General features: G+C 35.1%; 1 protein-coding gene across 1 annotated transcript in view; it reads left to right on the top strand.

Annotated features, from left to right (window-relative positions):
• Positions 1-21,873, top strand: part of sorcs3a (sortilin related VPS10 domain containing receptor 3a) — a 129,738-nt gene that overhangs the window by 106,156 nt on the left and 1,709 nt on the right. The window contains exons 18-26 of the mRNA XM_016560119.1: positions 785-956; positions 5,992-6,178; positions 8,404-8,537; positions 8,871-8,994; positions 10,074-10,186; positions 16,051-16,185; positions 17,262-17,361; positions 19,283-19,388; positions 20,760-20,920. Of these exons, the coding sequence (XP_016415605.1) occupies positions 785-956; positions 5,992-6,178; positions 8,404-8,537; positions 8,871-8,994; positions 10,074-10,186; positions 16,051-16,185; positions 17,262-17,361; positions 19,283-19,388; positions 20,760-20,920 (1,232 nt within the window). The remainder of the gene's footprint in view (positions 1-784; positions 957-5,991; positions 6,179-8,403; positions 8,538-8,870; positions 8,995-10,073; positions 10,187-16,050; positions 16,186-17,261; positions 17,362-19,282; positions 19,389-20,759; positions 20,921-21,873) is intronic.

Raw genomic sequence — 21,873 nt, 5'->3', positions numbered from 1 at the left:
TTTTTGTACATTGCATATATATATATATATATATATATAGGCACAAGGCACTGTATATACTGTATATAAATAGTAATAATATTATATTATATATAAAAAACAATAGCTAACTTACAGTATATTCCACATCCAAATAATCATATATTTCTCCTGTGATCACTGGGATAAAGTGAAGAGCATTTTTTGTAAAGCAATTTCAATCAGACTAGCACTAAACCAATCTTGTTTTAGGAAAGTGGTTATTTTTAATTAAGTGAGCCATGATTTAAACTTATTGTGCTGATGAGCAGGGACAAGCCATATTGACGTGAGCAGGTTTTTAAACTTTCTGGAGATTGTGGTGTCCGTCTTTACGACAACGTTCTAGACAGACAATCCATACAAAGAGACCTAGCTGGACAGATAACACTGTGTAATGGAAAGACTTCATTTAAACCTAATTTAAAACCAACATCAGTCAGAAAGCATATCCATTCAGAGCAAGAGTGCGAAATTACAGACAAGGAAAGAGACAGAGAAAGAATGTGATTATCATTTTCAGAGATTGTGTCAGAGCTGCCACATAAATTGTGGTCAAAACCAATTAATCCTCCGACAAAAAACCAGAGCTGCTCAGAATGGATCTGTCAGGCATGTTGTATTCAAATGGATAAATACAATGACCCATAAGTATTCAGACACTGAGTCACGATGTGAGTGTCACTGAGTTAGATAATGTCAAACCATCAAATCTCAAAAGAGAGACACATTTCAAACTAGTTTTTGATTTTGTTGTGTTTTTCAGGTATCGTAAAGTGGTTGCGAATAACTGCACAAAAGGAGTGAAGGAGATGTACACAGCCAGGAAACAGCAGTGTCCGAACCGCCCCCCACGTGGTTTAGTCCTGACAACCCGTGATGACAAACTCACAGCCAACATGGGCAGCAATGTGACCTTCCTGGTGCGGCTAGAGGAGGTAAGATCATGATGATGGTCATCTGAATCTGATGAACTCAGCTAATGGAAAATGATAGTCAAATTATCAGTTTCATTGATCTGATCATTTAAAATGCTGCATGGCCAGAAGCTATAATTATGAGCCTGGTATTGAGTCAAGACCTAAATTATACAGTAATAATTATTAAATTGATGTGCTAACTCCATGTGAGCAGATTATCAACAATCAGATATCAGGATGTCCATGTAGCAGATTAAATTATTATTTCTGTCAGCCAAAGCAGTGGTTCTCAATTAGTTTTGCTTCAGGACTCAGATTTATATCAGACATAAAGTGGCAAAAACAGTATCTAATTTTTGTATTTATTTTTTTTTTTTTAGTTCTTATAAATGTTAAAATGACAGTGTTTTACAGTTTTTTTTATTTTTATATTCCTATATTCTTGTTGGCCCAGCAATGTGCAGAATTATATTTTTTGTACAATTAATATAAAAAAGTATTATAAAGTAAATAAATAAAGTTATAATTATTATTAAATATAATAAAGCTTTAATTAAATAGTGTGCTTGTGTTTAGCATATTCCTTAAAAGTGTAACTAAGCATATATTTATTACCAAAGTATTTCTAGTATACTTTTTATAAATACATTAAAAGTATGCTTCTGTTTAGCATATTTCTTAGAAGTATAACTAAGCATATATTTAATACAAAAGTATTTCTAGTATACTTTTTAGAAATATATTAAAATGCAATTCAATATATTTTTATTGCACTTCAAAATAAGCATGTTGGGAATACAAATGTATTATAAACATACTTGAATTTCAAGTATATTTTTAATACATTTAATACTACGTCTTTTTCACCTGGGTAGACACACAGACTTTGGCATTACTAACAAAATATATGAGAGGCATTTTCTCTATTTTAAGGCAAGACACCCAAGTGAATAGGTACTAATGTATAATAATAGATAATAGCTATAAATACTAATCACCATTCTTCCCTGATTACATTAAGAAGGACAAACATTTTTGTATTCCAAGTTTTCGGAATGCAAATGATGCATTATTTTCAATTTGCACTAATCTCCAGAAATCTTAACGTTGGCTATAGTCAGGTGCAAAATTCTTGTTATATATATACATCAGTGAGCGTTTAAACCTTTTGTTATAGTTGCGTATGAGTCCCTCAGTTGACCTCAGTGTGAAAAGATGGATCTCCAAATCATACAGTCATTGTCTGAAAGGGTTCAAATACCCGAAAGATGCTGGAAAACCAAATAATTTGTGGGACCTGAAGTTTTTTAACTGTTTTCTAATTGTTCAGGACAAACAAGGGTCTCATGAACAACTATCACAAAAAACAAAACAAACAAACAAACAAAAAAACAGCTGTGGATCATCCAGGTAACAACACAGTTTTATGGTTCAAGCGCATGTAAACTTTGTAAACTTTTGAACTTGGTCATTTTTATAAATTCAACTATTATTTTCTCTTGTGGACTATATGCAAACGTCTTTTATGTGAAATATCTTATTCAGGTCAGTACTACATAAAAAATAGCATGCATTTTGTATGATCCCATAATACAGCAGATACTGCAAAGTGTATGTAAAATTTTGACCACAACTGTGTGTGTGTACACATGAACAAACCCCATCTGTAAAAACCTTCTGAATATTATACAAGAATAAAGTTTGGTAAGTGCTACTGGAGTGGAGAGTTCTTGCTCCGTGCATGAGAGAAAAATTAATTGAGGAGGGGGCGGTCCTTTAAAGATATGTATTGTATCTGAAATCTGCAGACACAAGTACATAAAGTGTAATTTCGATGTTTTTTCCACTAGTCTGAAACAACACATTATGAAAAGCCAAACAGCTCAAAATCTCAAGATTGACCAGTGTATAAAATAAAATAAAATAAAATAAAATAAAATAAATATCTGGTTTACCTATAGTGCCTTGCCTTAGAATTTGATGCACTTTTTTATTTTGATTTCCTACCAAGGCATGTTTATATTTTTAGATTAATTTTGTCGTTTGCATTTAGCATTGTTTTTTATCTGCTATTCTCAACCCTGTTGTAACAGATCTGCAGCCTATTTTAGATTGCAAATCACCATTTGAAAAGCACTGATATAGACAAAGTATTCATTGGATTTGCAGTTGAAAATAGTATGTGCTTTTTACTTGTCAACTGATAGAAAACTTGACTCATCTATAACCATGAGTGGTTACTTTACATGATGGTCAGATTTTTTTTTTTTTTTCGGGTCTAAGTGAGCTGTTGTTGGTGGACCAGACTTTCAGACCAGTCTGGCTAAGTGAGACTATCATTGAGCTCTATATGTGACCATTTACACCCACACAGGTCATTTTGACATTCTAGAATCTTTCCATAATTTGTTGTCCTCTGCTCCGAGCTGTGCTGGAGCTCTGGCAGATGAAAAGTCTTCACTCTGTACAGATGGTATGGTGCAAGCCGGATACATATTACAAGCCTACTGGGGAATAGCTTTTCATTGAGGTGCAATGCACACATGGTCACACATATTCTCTCTTGGTTTCTTTCTCTCTCTCTCACACACACACACACACACACACACACACATGCTCACACATGCTCATTCCAGGTAAAGTGTTTCTCCCTAGGCGTCTCACCACAGCAGAGTTGTCACATTACAGTATGATGAGATGAGAAAATGAGGGCTTATTCCTTTCATTAAGAGAGAGAGAGAGAGAGAGATAGATGGGCTAAGAATTCCATCTATTTATATTCATGAGGGTCAGAGCCGGGCTGTTTCTTAGGCAAATCAAATGGACCTTAATATTTAATGCCTTTAAGGTGCAACACAGTATTTTTTTTTTGAAACAGGGAATGCAGCTCAAGGTTTTCAGGTTGGAAAACATAGAATCAGTCTATCTATATATCTATCTTTCTATCTATCTATCTATCTCTATCTCTCTCTCTCTCTCTCTCTCTCTCTCTCTGTGGAATCCCTTTTTTTAATAGAATGTTCAAAAGAACAAAATATATTTGAAATAGAAATCTTTTGTAACACTAAATGTCTTTACTCGCACTTTTGATCAATTTAATGCATCTTTGCTGAATAAAAGTATTAATTTCTCTCCAGAAAAAAAACAAAACAAACTATTGACCTTAAACTTTTGAACTGTATTGTATTATTGTATTCTAATCATTTTAAGTTTTACTATCTTACACTATTTTGCTTCTTAAATGTGCAATGTATTAATCATGTGTTGATATTTTTACTGGACAAGCAGATAAAAATGCTAATGAAAATCATTATTCATTCATTCATTCATTCATGCAGTGAAGTAGTTCCCTAGGGGGGCATTGCTGAGGGGCATTTCCAAAATGGCAGCAGCTAAACTGCGTGAACTGACTTCCCTCAAAAAGGGCTTTGTCTGAACCTCATGAGCTCAGCACAAATTGTGTCCTGACCGTCATTATACAAACTTTTCCTCCTGTCAGTCATCTTTTCCTTCCTCCTCCCACAGTGTAGTTATGACTTTCTGCACAAAGTGGCGTGAAATATCTTAAAAGCAACCCGGTGCACATGCTTGCGCAGAAACGCACAGAGGCGGACCGCTTTTCACAGTCAGCAGTGCCTAAAAGCAAACAGACAGGACTAAACCAGCTTTGGATTTGTCACTATGCAGGGCAGAAACACCCACCCCCTTCCTTCATGTGCTGCTAATGCAGTGTTACAAATTAATATCCCAATAGCATTAGGCTACAATGTGTTAATGGCGGAAAGAGAGAAAGGAGGGGGATTTGGGGATGCATAAGCACGGATTTGGGAATTTCGCGCACACAAACACACACACACATACAGTACGCTTCTCTTGCGCCCATAGCCAGATGTAGAGCCTGAAGGACAGTGTTTTGTGATGGTTCAAGGCATGGACTCAACCTAATCTCAACTTCCTTATCCTCTTCTTTCTTTTCTCTGTTTTTGATGTTTTTAACTGGCTGGTTTAGCAGTTTTATATTTATAACTAGTGCTAATGGTTGGTTTTGGGGCAGATGTTTCAGGCGTTGCACCAGTGGCGGTTCAAGTGTCAGAAGATATGCAAGGCTTATAAGCCCAAATATCTGTGGATTGCTATTGGGCCTTTCATTTGTGTACTATTGGAATTTGATTTCCATATTTTCTGACTTAAATTGTGATTCAGAGGGGGACAATGATGCATTTTTGCATAATGAAGCTCTACAGTTTAACATTTGAGAGCAATTAAATTAAGACAGCTATAACAAAGAGTGAAAAATTTAAGGGGGTCTGAATACTTTCCGTACCCACTGTATATATAATAGTAATATAATATGCTAATATCTTATATGTCAATTATATTGCACGATTTATCCCAATAGTCAAAAGTCTATATCTGGCAAACTGTTATTACTGTTTGGATTGGATCTAATAGAAATAAGAAATTTAATTTATTGAGGATTCATTATTTCCTCCATGTAATCCCACCCACATATTAAACTGGAAAAAAAAAATAATTATGAAGTTCTTTTAGCTTACAAAAAGGACAGAATACTTTACAGCAGACTCACTCAGGGCCATATGACTCATATTTACAGTTACATTCCCCATGCAATATCGTATCTCATAAACAGCAATTATGATTGCGGTGGATTGCAATTGACCCATCAGGATGAATAAGTCAAACCAACACACTATATAGAGTATAAAATATATATTATATATCAAAAGTAATATGACGGGTTCACACAGGAAGTTGAAATACATTCTGAGAGGTAATTCATTTGACTGTTTTCTCTGTAAATAAGCGGCTTCTGTGTCTGATTTCACATATGAAGCAAAGTTACGGCAGGAATGAACTCATGGGCTGAAAACAATGCTTTGTGTCTGAAAACAGATGGGACGGTGTCTGTGTAAGCAGAATGATGACGTTACCTGCAGCTGTTTTTGGTCGCAGCTGCCAGACTCAGTGATTAAGGAAAGTGTGCTAAAGAGTTGTTGTAATAATTAGACTTGACTCTGCGTGTTGTTTTTAGGGCGACTCTATGAGGACAAACATTCAGCTGGATTTTGGAGACGGTACGGCCGTGTCCTACTCCAACCTGAGCTGGACGCAGGAGGGCATCAGGCACGTGTACCGCAGTGCTGGGATCTTCAGAGTAACAGTGCAGGCGGAGAACAGCCTCGGGTTCGACTCATCATCCCTCTACCTGCATGTGACATGTAGGTTTCACACATATACACACAAATGAGTTACTACTTCAGTGTTTATTTTTGGTCATGAAGTTGGAAAGTTATTTCAGGTGCATTATATTACATTCTCCATTTTGCTGAGGTTACATTATATTATAACATTGTAGAATTTTTGTCTTAACTTTTAGTAAAAATATCTAAACATCTTTGATGAATGTATTTGTGTATAGCACTGTATAAGATAATAAGACTTGTTTGTCAGAAAATATATTTTGAATTAGGTTTATTTTTCCTAATTCATTAGTCGGTTACACTTTATTTTAAGGTGTCCTTGTTACGGTGTAATTATACATATAAGTACTGAGTAATATTAACTAACTACATGTACTTACTATATGGTTAGGGTTAGGATTTTGGTTTGGCTTAGGGTTACTTGCATGTAATTATGCATAATTAATTGTTATTATAATAGTAAGTACATGTAACGTGTAACAAGGACACCTTAAAATAAAGTGTTACCCATTAGTCAATTAGTTCAAGCTTAAACTTCAGTAAATGTTGGTAGATATGTGAAAAATAATTTTTCAAAAGACACTTTTCAGAAAGAGTATTTATTACGTAAATAATATGCTTTAAAAGAATATACTAAAGTGTGAACTAAATGTAATGTTTTCAGAAACTTAATTGGTTTTATTCATTTCATTGAATTGTCAATTGCAGTTAAATGAAAATGTATTATATTTATATTACATGCAGTTCACTGAACTTTTATATTGCTTTTTTAACCTACTTAAGAATAACTTGTTAACTTAAGTATATCTTTATGTAATTTCATAATTACTTTTGTTGCACTGACAGGCATTTAACTAAAATATACCTTAATGTCATTTATATTTATATTACTTACACTATTTACATTACAAACTTGTATGACATGTATTTCAATATATTTGTAATTACACATTTGTAATAAAGTAGTTGCAGTTTAACATATTACAGTATATTAACTTTAAATACAATATCGAATAACAGTCATATGTATGTATATATATATATATATATATATATATATAAGATTTGAAGTACACTACAAGTACAAGTAATTCTGACTAAGACAAAAATAGTTTATAATAATTATATAATAATAAATAAAAATGCAATAAAAATTATTATTTCACTATGGTTCAGTATCCTACTTTATGTAGCACACAAATTATACAACAAATACTATTGACTGTCTTGTCTACTCTGTTAAATAATCTTCAAATTTATACAGATACATTGGTAGCCACACAGACAATAAAGTGGCTGGGCACTGGTTTGCAAACATTTGAATAAACATCTCTTAAACACAAACTGTGCAGGATACTCTAGGTAGGTGACTTTCATAGTTGCTCTGCCAAAATCTGCATGTGTCCGTCAACTCCACAGGTGTAGTAGACTGCGGTGCTTAATTACTGCTTTTAGCTCCACTTTTCACAAACAAACAGGGGGTGGGCACTTGTGATCAGATGAGAGCAATTAGGTCCAAAATTTATTTCCTGATGTGTATTAAAATACCGAAGCAGAATTATTTAATAAAATAAAAATTGGTTGGACTATTTAAATAAGCAAAGAATTGCACAACAACGCGGAAAGATCTCAGATGAATGAATATATATGATAGATGACAGAAATGATAGTAAGGACCAATTTTAATGATCTATGTTCATTTGGTCATTTGTTCATGTCTTTGTGCATACTTACTATGTATGGGTCACAATGGTTGACTAGTTGTCCAAATAGTTTATATTCTTTCTATCCTCTTTTTTTTTTTTGACATTTTTATTGCTAATGCTTCAGTTAGCGTGTTGTACTTTAGGTGTTAGACTGTTAGCTCATTAAAACTCTCTTGGAAAAGTTACTTGTTTAAATTCATGTATCCGCTACAGCTATACACATGCTGACTGACTTCTGAGCGTCCCACTGTGAGTGTTGCGTTTTTTAAAATGCTGTGCCAAGTTAAAATACTCAAACTTTTAAAAACAGGTCTCAAGACCCCTGCGTTCTGTTTCCATTCCCTTGCTTTCCGTCTAGCTGTTTTTGAACAGCGTCCAATCAGGGTAAGGTGAAGCCGAAACCAGCCTAATTATACAAGACCAAATAGTCGACTAGTTATTCATCCCACGGGCTAGTTGATTTTGCAAAATATTTAGTTTTTGCACACCCCTTGCCCTGTTTGATGTTCTTGTATTGTCTATGTGTGTGTGTTTCAGGTCCTGTGGAGCATATTCAGCTGCTGGCTCCATATGTGGTCATTAAGAATAAGGAGGTGAACTTGACGGCAGTGGTCTGGCCTTCTCATTTCAGAACGCTCACCTATTTCTGGTGGCTGGGGAACAACACGGAGGTACAAGCTCTTAATTACAGATTTTCTGCCTCGCTTTGTTGGGCAAAGGCCTCCGAGACATTTTACAGTAGAAGATAAACAGAACAGGAGCAATGAACCGTTAATAATGTAGTTCTTGTTCTTGTCGTGTTTGTGGTATTTACAGTAGATGTGTTCTTTAGTTTATGCTTGTTTGCCCTGAAACATCAATAAAGCTGTTGGTGCTATTCATTTTAAAAGAGTTTCCTTTTCAAGTCATTGAGCTTACAAATAACAAAAAATGTGATTTTCTGTGTGCCGTTGGATTGTGTTTTGATTGTTTTTGTTTTGTATCCACTACATTTGTGGTGCTAGCCCATAATTACATTGGACAGCAGTGTTTCCCACACGTTCAGCACCGAGGGCATGGTCACCGTCACTGTTCAGGTCTCGTCAGGGGACTCTATACTACAGGACACCAGAAGCATCGCCATACAAGGTGAGTGATCACATTCAGACAAATATGACAAAGTATTGATGACAGGTTCTGCACTTTAGATTTCTACTTTTTTTTCTTTTTTTCTGGCAAAGTCACATAAAAAATATCTTGGAAAATTTCCATCATGCCTTAACTAAAAATTAAAGATCAACAAAATAAACCAAGGAAATAACTTGCACGCTTGCTAAATACTCCAGTAATAGATAGATAGATGTGTGTGTGTGTGTATTTCTTTTTAAAATGGGTTATTTCTAATCCAGTTTTTATTTTGTGAAAAATGATGGAAGTATTATTTAATCTTGTGTATTTGTCATTTGTTCATTTTGTGTATCTCTGAAATTAGCATAAGCCATTTTATTAGAATAATTTTTAAAATGTCACTTTCATTACCATCATTTTGACAACAGAATTCCGAATTTCACACAATACTTGATTTGTGATGTGGCAGAAATATGGATGACAAGAAAAGAAAAAAAAGACAAACTTCTCCTGTGATGCATGTATGACCATTTTTAACATTGTTATCACAGAAGAAATTGATTAACTAGCGAATGAGTGTGTGAAATGTGTGTTAAGAAATTATTTTTAATTATTTGAAGTCCACAGTTCACAATACAACTGTATATTATGCTCTTTATCAATGCTTCAATGAGACATTAAATATAGTTTTTTTTTGTGCTCTTTTCTTTTTAAGTGATGTATGTTACATACATAAAGGCCTATGTTTCAAGTTACTTTTTCCTCTTTACTTTTTTCCTCTACGGTAACAATCTACTGTATGTATAAATAACCCTAACCTTGATTAAATGTATTATTGCAGCTTTCAGAGCATTCAGAATTACAGGAAATTGTCTCTTGACACTGCAAGCTAGTCATAAAAACTCCCTTCTGGCAACTGCCAAATAGACTGTAATCATTTTTGTGATCAGCGCTAACCTTTCCATACCTGTCAGTAATAATAACTCTGCTACAGCTCGACTAAATCATCTGGAACAAATCACAGCAGATAGAAGGTGTTGGGCATCTTATGAGAGAAAGAATTAAGGGTCTGTCTCTGCTTCTCTCTTCCTCTGTGACAGAATTCTTCAAATCGCTTCTTTTATCTTTCTCTCCTAATCTGGACGAGGCCAACCCTGACATCCCGGAGTGGAGACAGGATGTGGGTCGGGTAATTAAGAAGGCTGTTCTCCAAGTGAGTGGGAATTTATTCTATCCATCTTGCCACTCGCTGTCTTTTCCTGGCTCGTCTCTGTAGCCCTTAGAGATCCTGGTCAAATATCTCCTGTTGTCTTCATCCTATCCTTTGTCCTTGTCCCTTACACTTTGCTTCTATATTATTGTATTGTATACATTTGAAATAATTACTTAAATCAAATATGTTATTATACTATTTATATTAAAGCCTCCTTTACATCAAAGAAAGGAGTCTGTCTAGTAACAACACAATTTGTAAAGTCATTTTATTTTCTTACCCACTGGCAAATTGATTTTCCATATTTTCTTATAACAAAAAAAAAAACATTTGGTTTCATATATTTTAATATTTTCACAAGACAACAAGACAAAACAAGACAAGAGATAATAATGTCTCTTTGCTTAAATTTTAAGTAATTATATATTAAATGTATTATTTTATTTAGATTAAAGCTTCCGTTATATCAGAGAAAGCAATCTGTCTAGCAAGAAGACAAATTAAATTACATTTATTATTCTTCATTTGCAAATTGTTTTTGAGCATATTTTATTTGATATATGCTTAAAACATGGAATAAATTATATATTGGTGGCCCATATTTAGATATTTTCACTGGAAAACAAGACAAGAAATAATAATGTCTCTTTACTTACATTTTAAATAATTATATATTAAATGTATTATTTTGTTTAGATTAAAGCTTCCGTTATATCAGAGAAAGCGATCTTTTAATTGTATTTTTCTTTTTCTTTTTTTTTCTACTTCATTTACAAATTGATTTTGACCATATTTTCTTTGATGAATGGTTAACAAGTATAAAAAATATTGGTGGCACATGTTTAGATATTTTCACTGGAATATAAGACACATTACTAATTAAAGACCCCTTTAAGCAAATGGCATTTTTGTAATGTTTTCTTTTGTCTCTCAGGAGGGATCAAGCTCCTCATCACACTAAGGGAAGAATTCCCTAACCAGTTACACCACTTTTGTCACATTGCATCCCAAAAACCTGCATCTTATTTGCTAACCACCCACAATCCATTTAACCAGGTGATAAATGCACTGAAATAGCACTGCTCTGTGTTTAAATTAAGTTATTGTTTTTCATTTCAGCCCAAACACACGTCCTTTATATGTAAATTAGGCTTATTATAGATATCACAACTCAGCGCCTATTTTCCTCGTACAATTAACATCACAATATTACTGCCCGCAGAAGGCAGGCTGTGAATTAAACTTCATTTTAAAGAGATGATCATGGCAACAGTTATAACGGGGCATATTTCCAGAAGTGACATGTAGATGAGAACATTTTGAAGAGCCAATTCAGATGTCTGGATCATGGTGGTGGAGTGATGAAGTAGTAAAGTGTATCTAGTGCTCACCTAGCTCTCAGAACTGACTCACAAGGTCACAGTAATGTGTTCTACATGTGTGATTTTGTGGGCAGCATTAATCAATTTGCATAATTACTAGTGAATCACTAGCCAGTAAATTGCACTCAGTGGGAGTAATTCATTGTCTTCCAGGGAGGTGTTTGGGTGATGATGTAGGCCTGCAGTAGTGTGTGTGTGTGTGTGTGTGTGTGTGTGTGTGTGTGTGTGTGTGATGGACAACAGCGCTAGTGGTTCTCAGTTGTGTTCAGAGCTGACAGAGAGATTGAAGCCACTGCTGGTCGATACATTGACATTACACTATCTCTGTGCTCATACACATGTACCTGAGCTGTCAGTCCAACCCTGGGATCATCGCAGCTCAACATCAAATGTCCTTCAAAGTAGAATTGTATCCCAGTAGTTTCAATAGGCTACGTATTTGTGATAACTTAATAATAGAGCATGACAGGTTTGGAATGTTCAGAGGTGAAATAAAACACTTCTTGATAGCTGAAGTTGCCAAATAATTGCCAAAAGTTTCATTCTAATTAGTGTTTAATTAAGACATAACTTAATCTGTTTATGCCCAAATAATTATGCAATAATCGTTTGAACTATTACGCAAAATTGTGGGGTCAATAAGATTTTAGTCTTTTGAAAGGTTTCTTATGCTCGACTAGGCTGCATTTATTTACATTAAATAAGTACGTAAATAAATACATTTGTGAAATATTATGAAATAATTTATATAAAAAAGGTTTAAAATAAATCAACGTGATGGTAAAGCTGAATTTTCAGCAGTCTTCAGTGTCACATGATCCTTCAGAAATCAGTCTAATATGCTGATTTTGTGCTAATGGCATTACAGTTTTTTCAGGATTCAAAAGAACTGATTTATTTGGGGAAAAAATAAATGTAATATTAGAAAAGTATTTACTGTCACTTTTGATCAATTTAATGCACCTTGCTGAATAAAAGTGTACATTTCTTTCTTTCAAAAAAAAAACAAAAAACTTCCTATTATCAATGTTGAAAACATTTGTGCTTCTTAATATTTGAACAGAAAATTAAAAACAACTGAAATTATTTGAAATAAAAATATTTTGTAATATTAGAAAAGTCTTTTTGGTCAATTTAACGCATCCTTCCTAAATACAAGTAGAAATTTCTTATACAGCATAAGCTGGTCTGTTGGACTTTAAATGGTTTAAGATGGTCTTGCTGGTTTAGGGGTGTGGGCAGCTGGTCTCATAGTGCCCACAGTGCTCAAAACCCATCCGGTAGACCAATAGAAGAGCCCAGCTAAGACCAGCTTAGTCTGGTTTAAAGTAATTTTTCAGCTTCCTGTTTTATTAGGAAAGCTGTGCTCATCAAGCCAGCCACATTCTCTCTCTATTTCAGACATAAAACACAAAAATACAGTAATCCCTAAATAACACAATTCAATCTAAACGCCCTCATCCAGAACAGAGCTTTAGAATCTGCCTGAGAACAAAGTCAGACCAGCTGAGCACAAAGAGGCTACTGATCTCACATCTGCTCGTAAAGTGCACACATACCTCCGTCCTCTACATGTGCTCTTTCTCTCTCATTATCTGCAGTCTGGCTTCCTGGCCTCAGATTCCCTGGCTTTACCCAGAATTCGCCAGATGTAAAACTGCCCTCTTCCAACGTTTTCCCCTCTTTGTTTCAACATCAAGTTCAAAGCCTAATAACTTAATATTGAGCTCTCGCGGTAAAGAGACTCACTTTTTCCTGTTCCCTTCATTTATCCTTTCGCATTTAAACCACATCCCGTAGTGCCCTAGAGGAAGCTGATACACTTTATCCATACTGCCGCTGATAAACAGCTCAGTGTATTAAAAAGAGAGGGAGTGGTTAAGTTGTATTTACAACACTGTTCCAGAACATTTCAACCCAAATATTCAGATGTGTGCAGGTGACTTTGTTACAGAACGTTTGTATTTTAAATAAATATTGTTCTGTTCATTAAAAAAAATAAATTAATTAAATTTCTATTCATCAAGAATCCTTCCATAAACAATATTAAGCAGCACAACAGTTTTCAACATTGATAATAATAAGAAATGTTTCTTGAGCAGCAAATCAGCATATTAGTCTGATTTTTAAAGGATCATGTGACACTGAAGACTTTATGATAAAGGAGTAATGATGCTGAAAATTCTGCTTTGCCATCATAGAAATAAATTACATTTTACTTCTTTGTAATAACTGTAATTCACCCTTCTCCGCGAGTTCGATTGACAGGTGATCTAACCAATCATAACGCCAAATCTGTCATTTTGTCCAACAAACAAACCAGACAGGAGATTGAAGTCGGTGGACTTGAACTTGAAAAATGGTGTTTATTGACGTCTTTCAGTGATTGAAACAAGATACTTTCTGATGTTCATTCATGTTTATTCTGTGCTATAACTAGTAAAGAGGAAGAGATGATCGGTTCACGTGCCGCTTGAACTGAGGTGCTACGGTGATCGGTCTCAACACATTAAAAAGCCACAAAATGTTATTTATTATTTGAATTTCTTAAAAAAATTACAAAATTTGAAAGCTGAGACTTTATTTCATACCAAAAGTAACCTGCTCTGTCTTGTCTGTCAGCACATTGTCAGTGTCCACTTTGCTCCGTGATATATTTTTCACTGCGTGAGAACATGATGTGTGGCGTGAAAGCATGACTTGTCGGACATAGCAACAGTAACTAAGGGGGGCGGGTCTTTACAAAGGGTCATTTTAACTGTATTTCTGAACAAAATAATTTCATCCTCGCTGAGCATAAGAGAAAACATTTAAAAAATCTTACCGACCCCAAACTTTTGAACAGAAATGGCTGCAATATAACAAAGAGTGAAAAATTTAAGGGGGTCTGAATACTTTCCGTACCCACTGTATATATATGTGTGTCATATTAAATAAATTATGTCTGGATGTGGTGCGAATGTAAATTCAGTTCCTCCAGTAACAGGAAGACACTTTCATCTTCCATCTCCAGTCTATATATAGAGGTGAGTGTGTCTTCCTGTTACTGGATCAACTGCATTTCCATATGCACCACATCCAGACATATTTACCTAATATGGACTCTCAGCCTGACCAGAGTGCACTTCGGCACATTCTCCAGCAAAAACCCAGCCCATGCTGTGAAAATGTCTCGCTTTGTAATAATTCTTAGTAAATTGTTCATCTGTGAGTGTTGTGCTTTAAAAACACTCACAGCCCTGCCCTGCCCAAGAACTTTCACATTGAAGACTTTGCTTCCAAGGAAGCATTTACTCAATGGATGGTCGCTGTAAAGATGACAATAATGGATTTTTTTATAGCAATATACATCTGAATGAAAAATACTGGAACATGTCATAAAAAAAAAGTGTTGAATTGTTTAAATTTGCCTGTAAGGCTTTATTTGCATTCTAGCAGAGCATCAATAATATACACAGCCAAGCACTTGAATAGGGAAAGATGAACTACAATGACAGAAAACCCAACAGATGTCTAAACAACCTCTTTAATAACAACTTTGTCCTCTGCTATAATGGATTATTGCATCTGTGCCTTTTAATGTTATTCTGCAGTTCTTCGGTCTGGGAAGGGAATGTTTTGACATAAAGCGATTTAATTACAACAATGACTCTTAAGCTATTAGCAGGGTGTAATTAAGAGCATTGCAACATTAGGTCTCTCTTTTGCTGTCTAATTGTCTAAGCTATTAGCAGGGTGTAATTAAGAGCATTGCAACATTAGGTCTAATTGTCTTTTTTTGGACCTTATTCGCTAGCAGACGGAGTGTGCGTTGAATCTGGAGTGTTGAGAAAGAAATAAAGGCTGGAGTTCGGAGATGTGCATTAATCATTAGGAATATCAGTAGCAGTTGCACATAGGCTGAATCCTTCAATGAGCCCCAGGGCTTTTCTTTCTCCGATATTGCAGCGGTGAGTACAAACTTAGACTCAGAGTATTGATTCGTAAGACTGCTTCAGCTCTGGCCGCATTGCTCATTGTAAATTATGCTTAGGCTGTCTATTCCTGAGCTATTGTCTTATAACCAGTCGAGCCCTGCGTGGTAGTACCAAATAAAACAAAGATTATTTACCTAAGGTCGGATAATTTCCTCTTTATGAGGGAAATGGCCTTTGGTGAGTATCTCTAGGAGAATACATGGTGGGCTTACCTTTATTGGCTTTGCGGCAGCCCGTAATGTCTAGACCTTTGGGCTTTGTAGTGGCTCTCTGACTAAGATATTGATTGAGGTTTTTAGGGATTCAATGTGTGTATAACCGCTTGCACTCACACGCTTGTCTAATAATTTCTTGGCCGGGATTCATACTGTATATATCAAATCTGATTTACTGGAAGCCATCAGCCTCATTTAAAATGAAGGTAACCCTCGTAAATGCAGGAGACGGTAACATATAAATCATTGAGCCTTATGTAATTAGTACCATTTTGTCTTGCACCACCCAGGTCGCTGACATTCCAGAAGAACAGCTGCTGGTGGCCGTGTTTCCAGGAATTCCGACTGCCGCCGAACTCTTCCTGCTTCCTCCTCCCAGGAACCAATCGGATGGCAGGAAACAGACCGAGGAGGATCTGGTGCAGGTTAGACATGAGATCTGATGCAAATTTGATGGTTTCTCATTAATGGTCAAGGTTGAAATGCGCTTGAGAATGATGGACCTTTATTAGAATTAAAGAGCAGCTTCTACCCGGGGCTACAATGAAAGTAATTGTCACCGCAAAAGGAGACGACGTGTCAAAAATTGTTTCTACCTATTACCTTTTTTTCGACCTTTTTTTTTCTTTAACCTTAAAGGCATTATTATCTCTGTGATAATAGCAGAAAGACCCGTGTCTAATTAGGCTTACATGACAAGGACGTGTCACAACAAGGGTCTTTTACAGTAGGGACTTTTGAATTTATAACATTTTTTGAGGGTGAAATGTTTAATAGTAGTGCTTGTGGAGACATTACACCTGTTTCTCATACTTAGGGTTAGGTATTTAAACTCCTAACTCTTTTGATTCACAACCCAAATTATTGCAAGCCCACACTACTGACACTCCCATTTCACAAAATTAAGCTCAATGTTTTAGTATCTCACAGGCATAATCACAAGTGGCAAATTACACTCTTAAGAATAACAACAGATTTCACTATTTGGCCAAATTTATTGTCATTGAAGATGCAGAAAGAGCTATAACAAATCATTTGGGCATTCACTGGCACTCACCCTGTCTGGTGCGAGGGATGGGCTATGTGTGTCTCACTGCGGGTTGTCAAAGTCTGACATTATAGATTAAAATGTGCGTAATTTTCACTGTTATGTCTAAGTAGGATCTGTGTTTGATACAAACAGGAGTGCAGAATACTGTTTATGGATGTACATGGGCTGTCATATGCTACCAAACATGCAGCATGGTTTTTGCTATATAGACATAAATTATACCTTAAATTGAGATATATTTTATTTTATTTTGTTTATTTTGTTTCATTTTATTTTATTTGTATTATTGTTTCATTTCATTTCATTTTAGTTACCCTAGGACACCTTAGCAACATGAATAGCTACATGCAAAAACCATATATCATGTTTGTAAGCACTACTCATATTTTCTTCAGGCAATTTAGAAGTCAAGTCTGCATATAACACTTCTGAATGCGGTTTTCTTCCCAGATCTCAGAAATCCTGGTTAATGCATTGAATCAGATCTCTGTGGAGTTCGAGTTGAAACCTGGCTCCCGGGTCATCGTTTACATCACGCAATTAACTTTAGGTAACAAAACTGTTGTGCTACATACTGTATGTAGCTATTTTGACATGATTTAGCTGACATCTCTAGTGTGCAACTGCTTATATTTGGTGACATTACATAGTGGTATTTCAGTTGATCTCCCTCTCTAGCCTTTGTTGGGTGCTATATACCGTTCCCTCGATTCTTCTGGGTAATTACGTTGATTGCTTTCCTGAGACCAGAAGCTTGTCAGCACTAGATATTGTTGAAAGATTGGGCTTTTATGCTCCACCAATGATGCTGAAAGCCTTATGGAAGATATTTGGATAATTGCTTTCCAGCAATCATGGCTTGCAAGATCTCCTCATTTTTGAAGAAGAAAAAACAGGCTCCACTAAAAAGAATTAGGCTTTCTGGTCTATTGTTTTGATTTGGCCATTTTTTAATAAGATATTTGTAGAGTAAATAGTCTACTAAGTCTAAACAAGGTTTGTGTGTTATAAGTCTGATTGGGAATCAAGAACCAGTTTATATTCAGATCTTGTTGCAAAAACGCTGGAAATTTTTTTTTTTTTTTGTGCCTTTTGGTTAAAAAAGAAGAATGAATCACAAGTCTCAAACTTGTAAGTTACACTACACTTCTTTCTTGTTTCTTTTATTAAAGAAATCAGTACTTTTATGCGGTAAGGGTGCATTAAATTGATCAAAAGTGACAGTAAAGACATTTACAATGTTACAAATGATATCTATTTTAAATAAACACTGTTATTTTTAACTTAGCACAACTGTTTTCAACATTGATAATAAGAGTGTCATATCAGATATTAGAATGATTTCTGAAGGATCATGTGACACTGAAGACTGTAGTAATGATGCTGAAAATTCAACTTTGCCTTCACATATATATTTTTTTAATATACGTTTGAAATATACATAATTTTTTACAAAATATTCATGATTTTCTCAATACTGATCGCCATGGTTGTTTACAGGATAATGTTTACTCAAATATTCACATTCATAACACAAGGTATTTAATTAAAAAAAAGGTGTTTTTACTATTGTTATAAGAACTAAAAGACTAATTCAGAAGCCAAATGAAGTGGAATCAATTCCTGTAGCTGAAATGGTAGAAATTGGTGGTGGAAAGATGCCAGTGGAACACACATACTGATAACACTGTTTTTTGGGATAAACACATTGGCCAAATGAATTAATAATTTAAATTGGAACCAGAATATCATAAAAAGATTTCCTGTATGCTTTTACTGAATTCACTCTAATTTACCCTATATTCAGTACTATCCATTTTGTTTACCACCATATGCCACATTTATTTTATTTGGCTCCTTTAACATGGTCTGCCATAACTTGGTAATGGTTACTAATTCCTTGCAGTGATAATAGCATCGACTACTAGAGAGCAATTACTGATATATGATTCATGGTCGTGCTAGTACCCATGCACTTTTACAGAGAAACATTGGCCGCCTCCTTGGCCCATTTCTTCGTTTTCGTTGCCAAAGTGCTGGAAAGCGTTCAAGATTTGTTCGGAAAGGTCAGAGGATTCATGGGGCTGTCTTTCAACAACATACATGGGAGAAATATACAGCCAGTGGGTGTAAGGCTCCCATGAACGATTTTGAAGGAATGCCAAAAATTGCCAGAAATCTCTCTGGGAGAGCTGAAGGGGTTTTTGTGGAAATTATGTCACAGAAGATGTGCTGTAATGATTCGATATCAGTTGTTCTTTAATTCGCTCATGATAAAAGGTCTTAGATCTGCACGAAACGCCATTTTTTACACTGGTCATTTAATGCATCCTTGCTGAATAAAAGTATTAATTTCTTTCAACAAACAAAATAAAATCTTACCCACACAACATGGCAGTGTATATGAAGATATAAAAGATATATGAGTATGAGCCAGTGTGCATTAACACTTGTGTTTGTCTTTGTCACAGCTCCACTGGTTGACTCCATCCCGAGGCACAGCAGTTCTGCTATGCTGATGCTTCTGTCTGTGGTGTTTTTGGGTTTAGCTGTATTTCTCATCTACAAATTTAAGAGGTACATCCATGCAAACAGTTTTTACATCACTTATTCTTTTTTACCAGGACTCGAGCCATTGAACTTCATTTCTTCATTTCATGCACACCATAGTTCTCGTTTCTGTTCATCTATATAAAGATGAAATATAAAGTAAGATTTGATGGGATGGAATCAGGAGCAACTTTCCTTTGTTTATGGGATGTTTCGAGAGTGTTATTTTTACTCATGCTAGTTGTAAGATCTAGTTAATAGTTTGGATATGGTAGAAACATGGAAAAAACCATTCCTGTTTCCTGAAAGTGCAGGAAAATATCAATGAATTGTTTAATATGCAGCCATGGTTCCTCTACTGGAAAACTGTTTTGTAGCGCTTTGAATAATTTATTTGGTCTCAAAATAATTCAAATGGAATAGACTCAGAGAATTGTTGAAACAATCATTAATAATGGATATAATGTGTCCCTGACATTGTAGTCATTTTCAAAAAGGAAGTGTATTTATGGAAATGTTACACTTAGAAAAACAAAGCAATTAGCTCGCAAAATTAATAGTAATTTGAAAAAAGAAAAAAAAAAGAAAATACACATTTTAATTCATAAAAATATAAAGTGAGCTTGGAAAATAGCAAACACATTACACTGTGGTCAGTGTGGTGGAAAAGCACACCATGAAATTTGGGGGAATTACAAAAACACCTCTATAATTAATTTCAGGTTGTCCTGCAGTGTTATCAAGGCAAGTGGCGAATGTATTTTGCTTCGCGGTACCTCTGATTGCCTGGGCAACTTCCTTTCCAGAAGTTATTAAATATACTCGGCAATTATCACTGTCATTATTTCAGGAATACAGTAAGGATTGTGATTGCAGTCACATCGTATTTAACAACTTGTTGTTTTGCAGTTTAGCCAGTTTTCATGCGCACAGCCCTCTCCTTGTGTTGTCATGCATGTTACGCCAATTTGCCACTGAAATAGGCACAAAATCAATCATATTTTTTTTTCCACATTTGTCTTTTTTGATAATCGGATTTGAGATTTCTACATTTCTGCTAACACAAAATTATTACAAATGTGTAGTTTGGTGCCGCTAGTGGCACAGAAATTACACTCTAAAAAATGCTGGGTTAAATACAACCCAGTGCTGGGTAAAATAGGGACAAACCCAGCAATTGGGTTGTTTTGACCCAGCGGTTGGGTTACTACCCAGAAGGTTGGGTTAAACATTTAACCCAACCGCTGGGTCAAAACAGTCCAATTGCTGGGTTTGTCCCTATTTTGCCCAGCACTGGGTTGAATTTAACCCAGCATTTTTTAGAGTGTACACTACACCTTTTAAAAAAAAATTATCATTAACGCTGATGGTTTTTCCCAACAAAATCTTGCTCTACAGAAAAATCCCCTGGATTAACATCTATGCGGAGGTGAACCATGAGAAAGAGCAGGAGATGATCAGTACGGTGGGCCAGAATGACACCACACCAAAAATCACCCTGAGTGAGTTCTCCACCCAGAAAGAACTGATGGAGAAAGAGCTGGAGGCCCGTGCCAAACGTGAGTGAGATGTTTAGAAAATTAATAATAAAAAAAAGGATTTGTGTAAGATAAAACTTCAGAGAAAATGTTTTTTTATATATATTTTTTTTTCTTCTTGTTTTAAGCTTAAAATTCACTTCTTTTTTTTATAAAATGTATACATAAAGTAAGAGAAAATGATTTACCTATGAGTATAAAAAAATAATAAAATACATATGTAATCCACAGAATGCAATTTATTGTAATTTGCCATAATTTCTGTAAAATTCCATCTAAACACAGTTCCTTCGATGTACAGTACATTAGAAAAACGCACAAACTTGTCTGATATGGCACATGGCAACAGTTGCAAAGGTTGTATTGCTCAGTAACGGCGGAGCTTAGTGAACATAATCCCAGCTTTTTCAGCTACATCTCTGAATACTTGTCTTTTTTTAGTATTTCTCAAGAAGAAAATTAAATGAAAGGAAAAGTTGTTTTTTTTCCAGCTTTAGTCTTTTTCAGCCTCAGGAATATTTGAGTCACAGACCAGCGTGCTATCATAAAACTACTGTTGTGATGGCAATCTCTGTGTTTTACACTAAAAATATGAATCATTCAGCTTTCAGAATTACACAGTGAACACTATCAGACCAAAAAAAAAAAAAACACCCTTTGGAATCAGGAGCGTTTATAATCTGACACATAATGCATAATAATGAGAAATATCTACAGTGGGCCCAAGTGTCCTTATTTCCCAAGTGGATGCATCTGTGATCATGTAATTGCTTAATAACTGCAAATTAATATTTAATTGGTGCTGTTAAGCAGTGATTATAAAAGAGCACTGATTAAACTATAAAAGGGGTCAAATTGGGGTCAGTGTGATAACAACAACTGTGATGAATAAAAATGCAACATTCGGTGCCACGCAGAAAATAAATCCCACCACTATTTCTGTGGGTGTTTAATAGGAGGATGAAACATTTTTT

The sequence above is a fragment of the Sinocyclocheilus rhinocerous genome, unplaced genomic scaffold (genome assembly GCF_001515625.1).
Source record: "Sinocyclocheilus rhinocerous isolate Xijiao unplaced genomic scaffold, SAMN03320098_v1.1 scaffold1880, whole genome shotgun sequence".
NCBI classification, from domain to species: domain Eukaryota; kingdom Metazoa; phylum Chordata; class Actinopteri; order Cypriniformes; family Cyprinidae; genus Sinocyclocheilus; species Sinocyclocheilus rhinocerous.
This window is presented reverse-complemented; position numbering and strand designations above follow the sequence as displayed.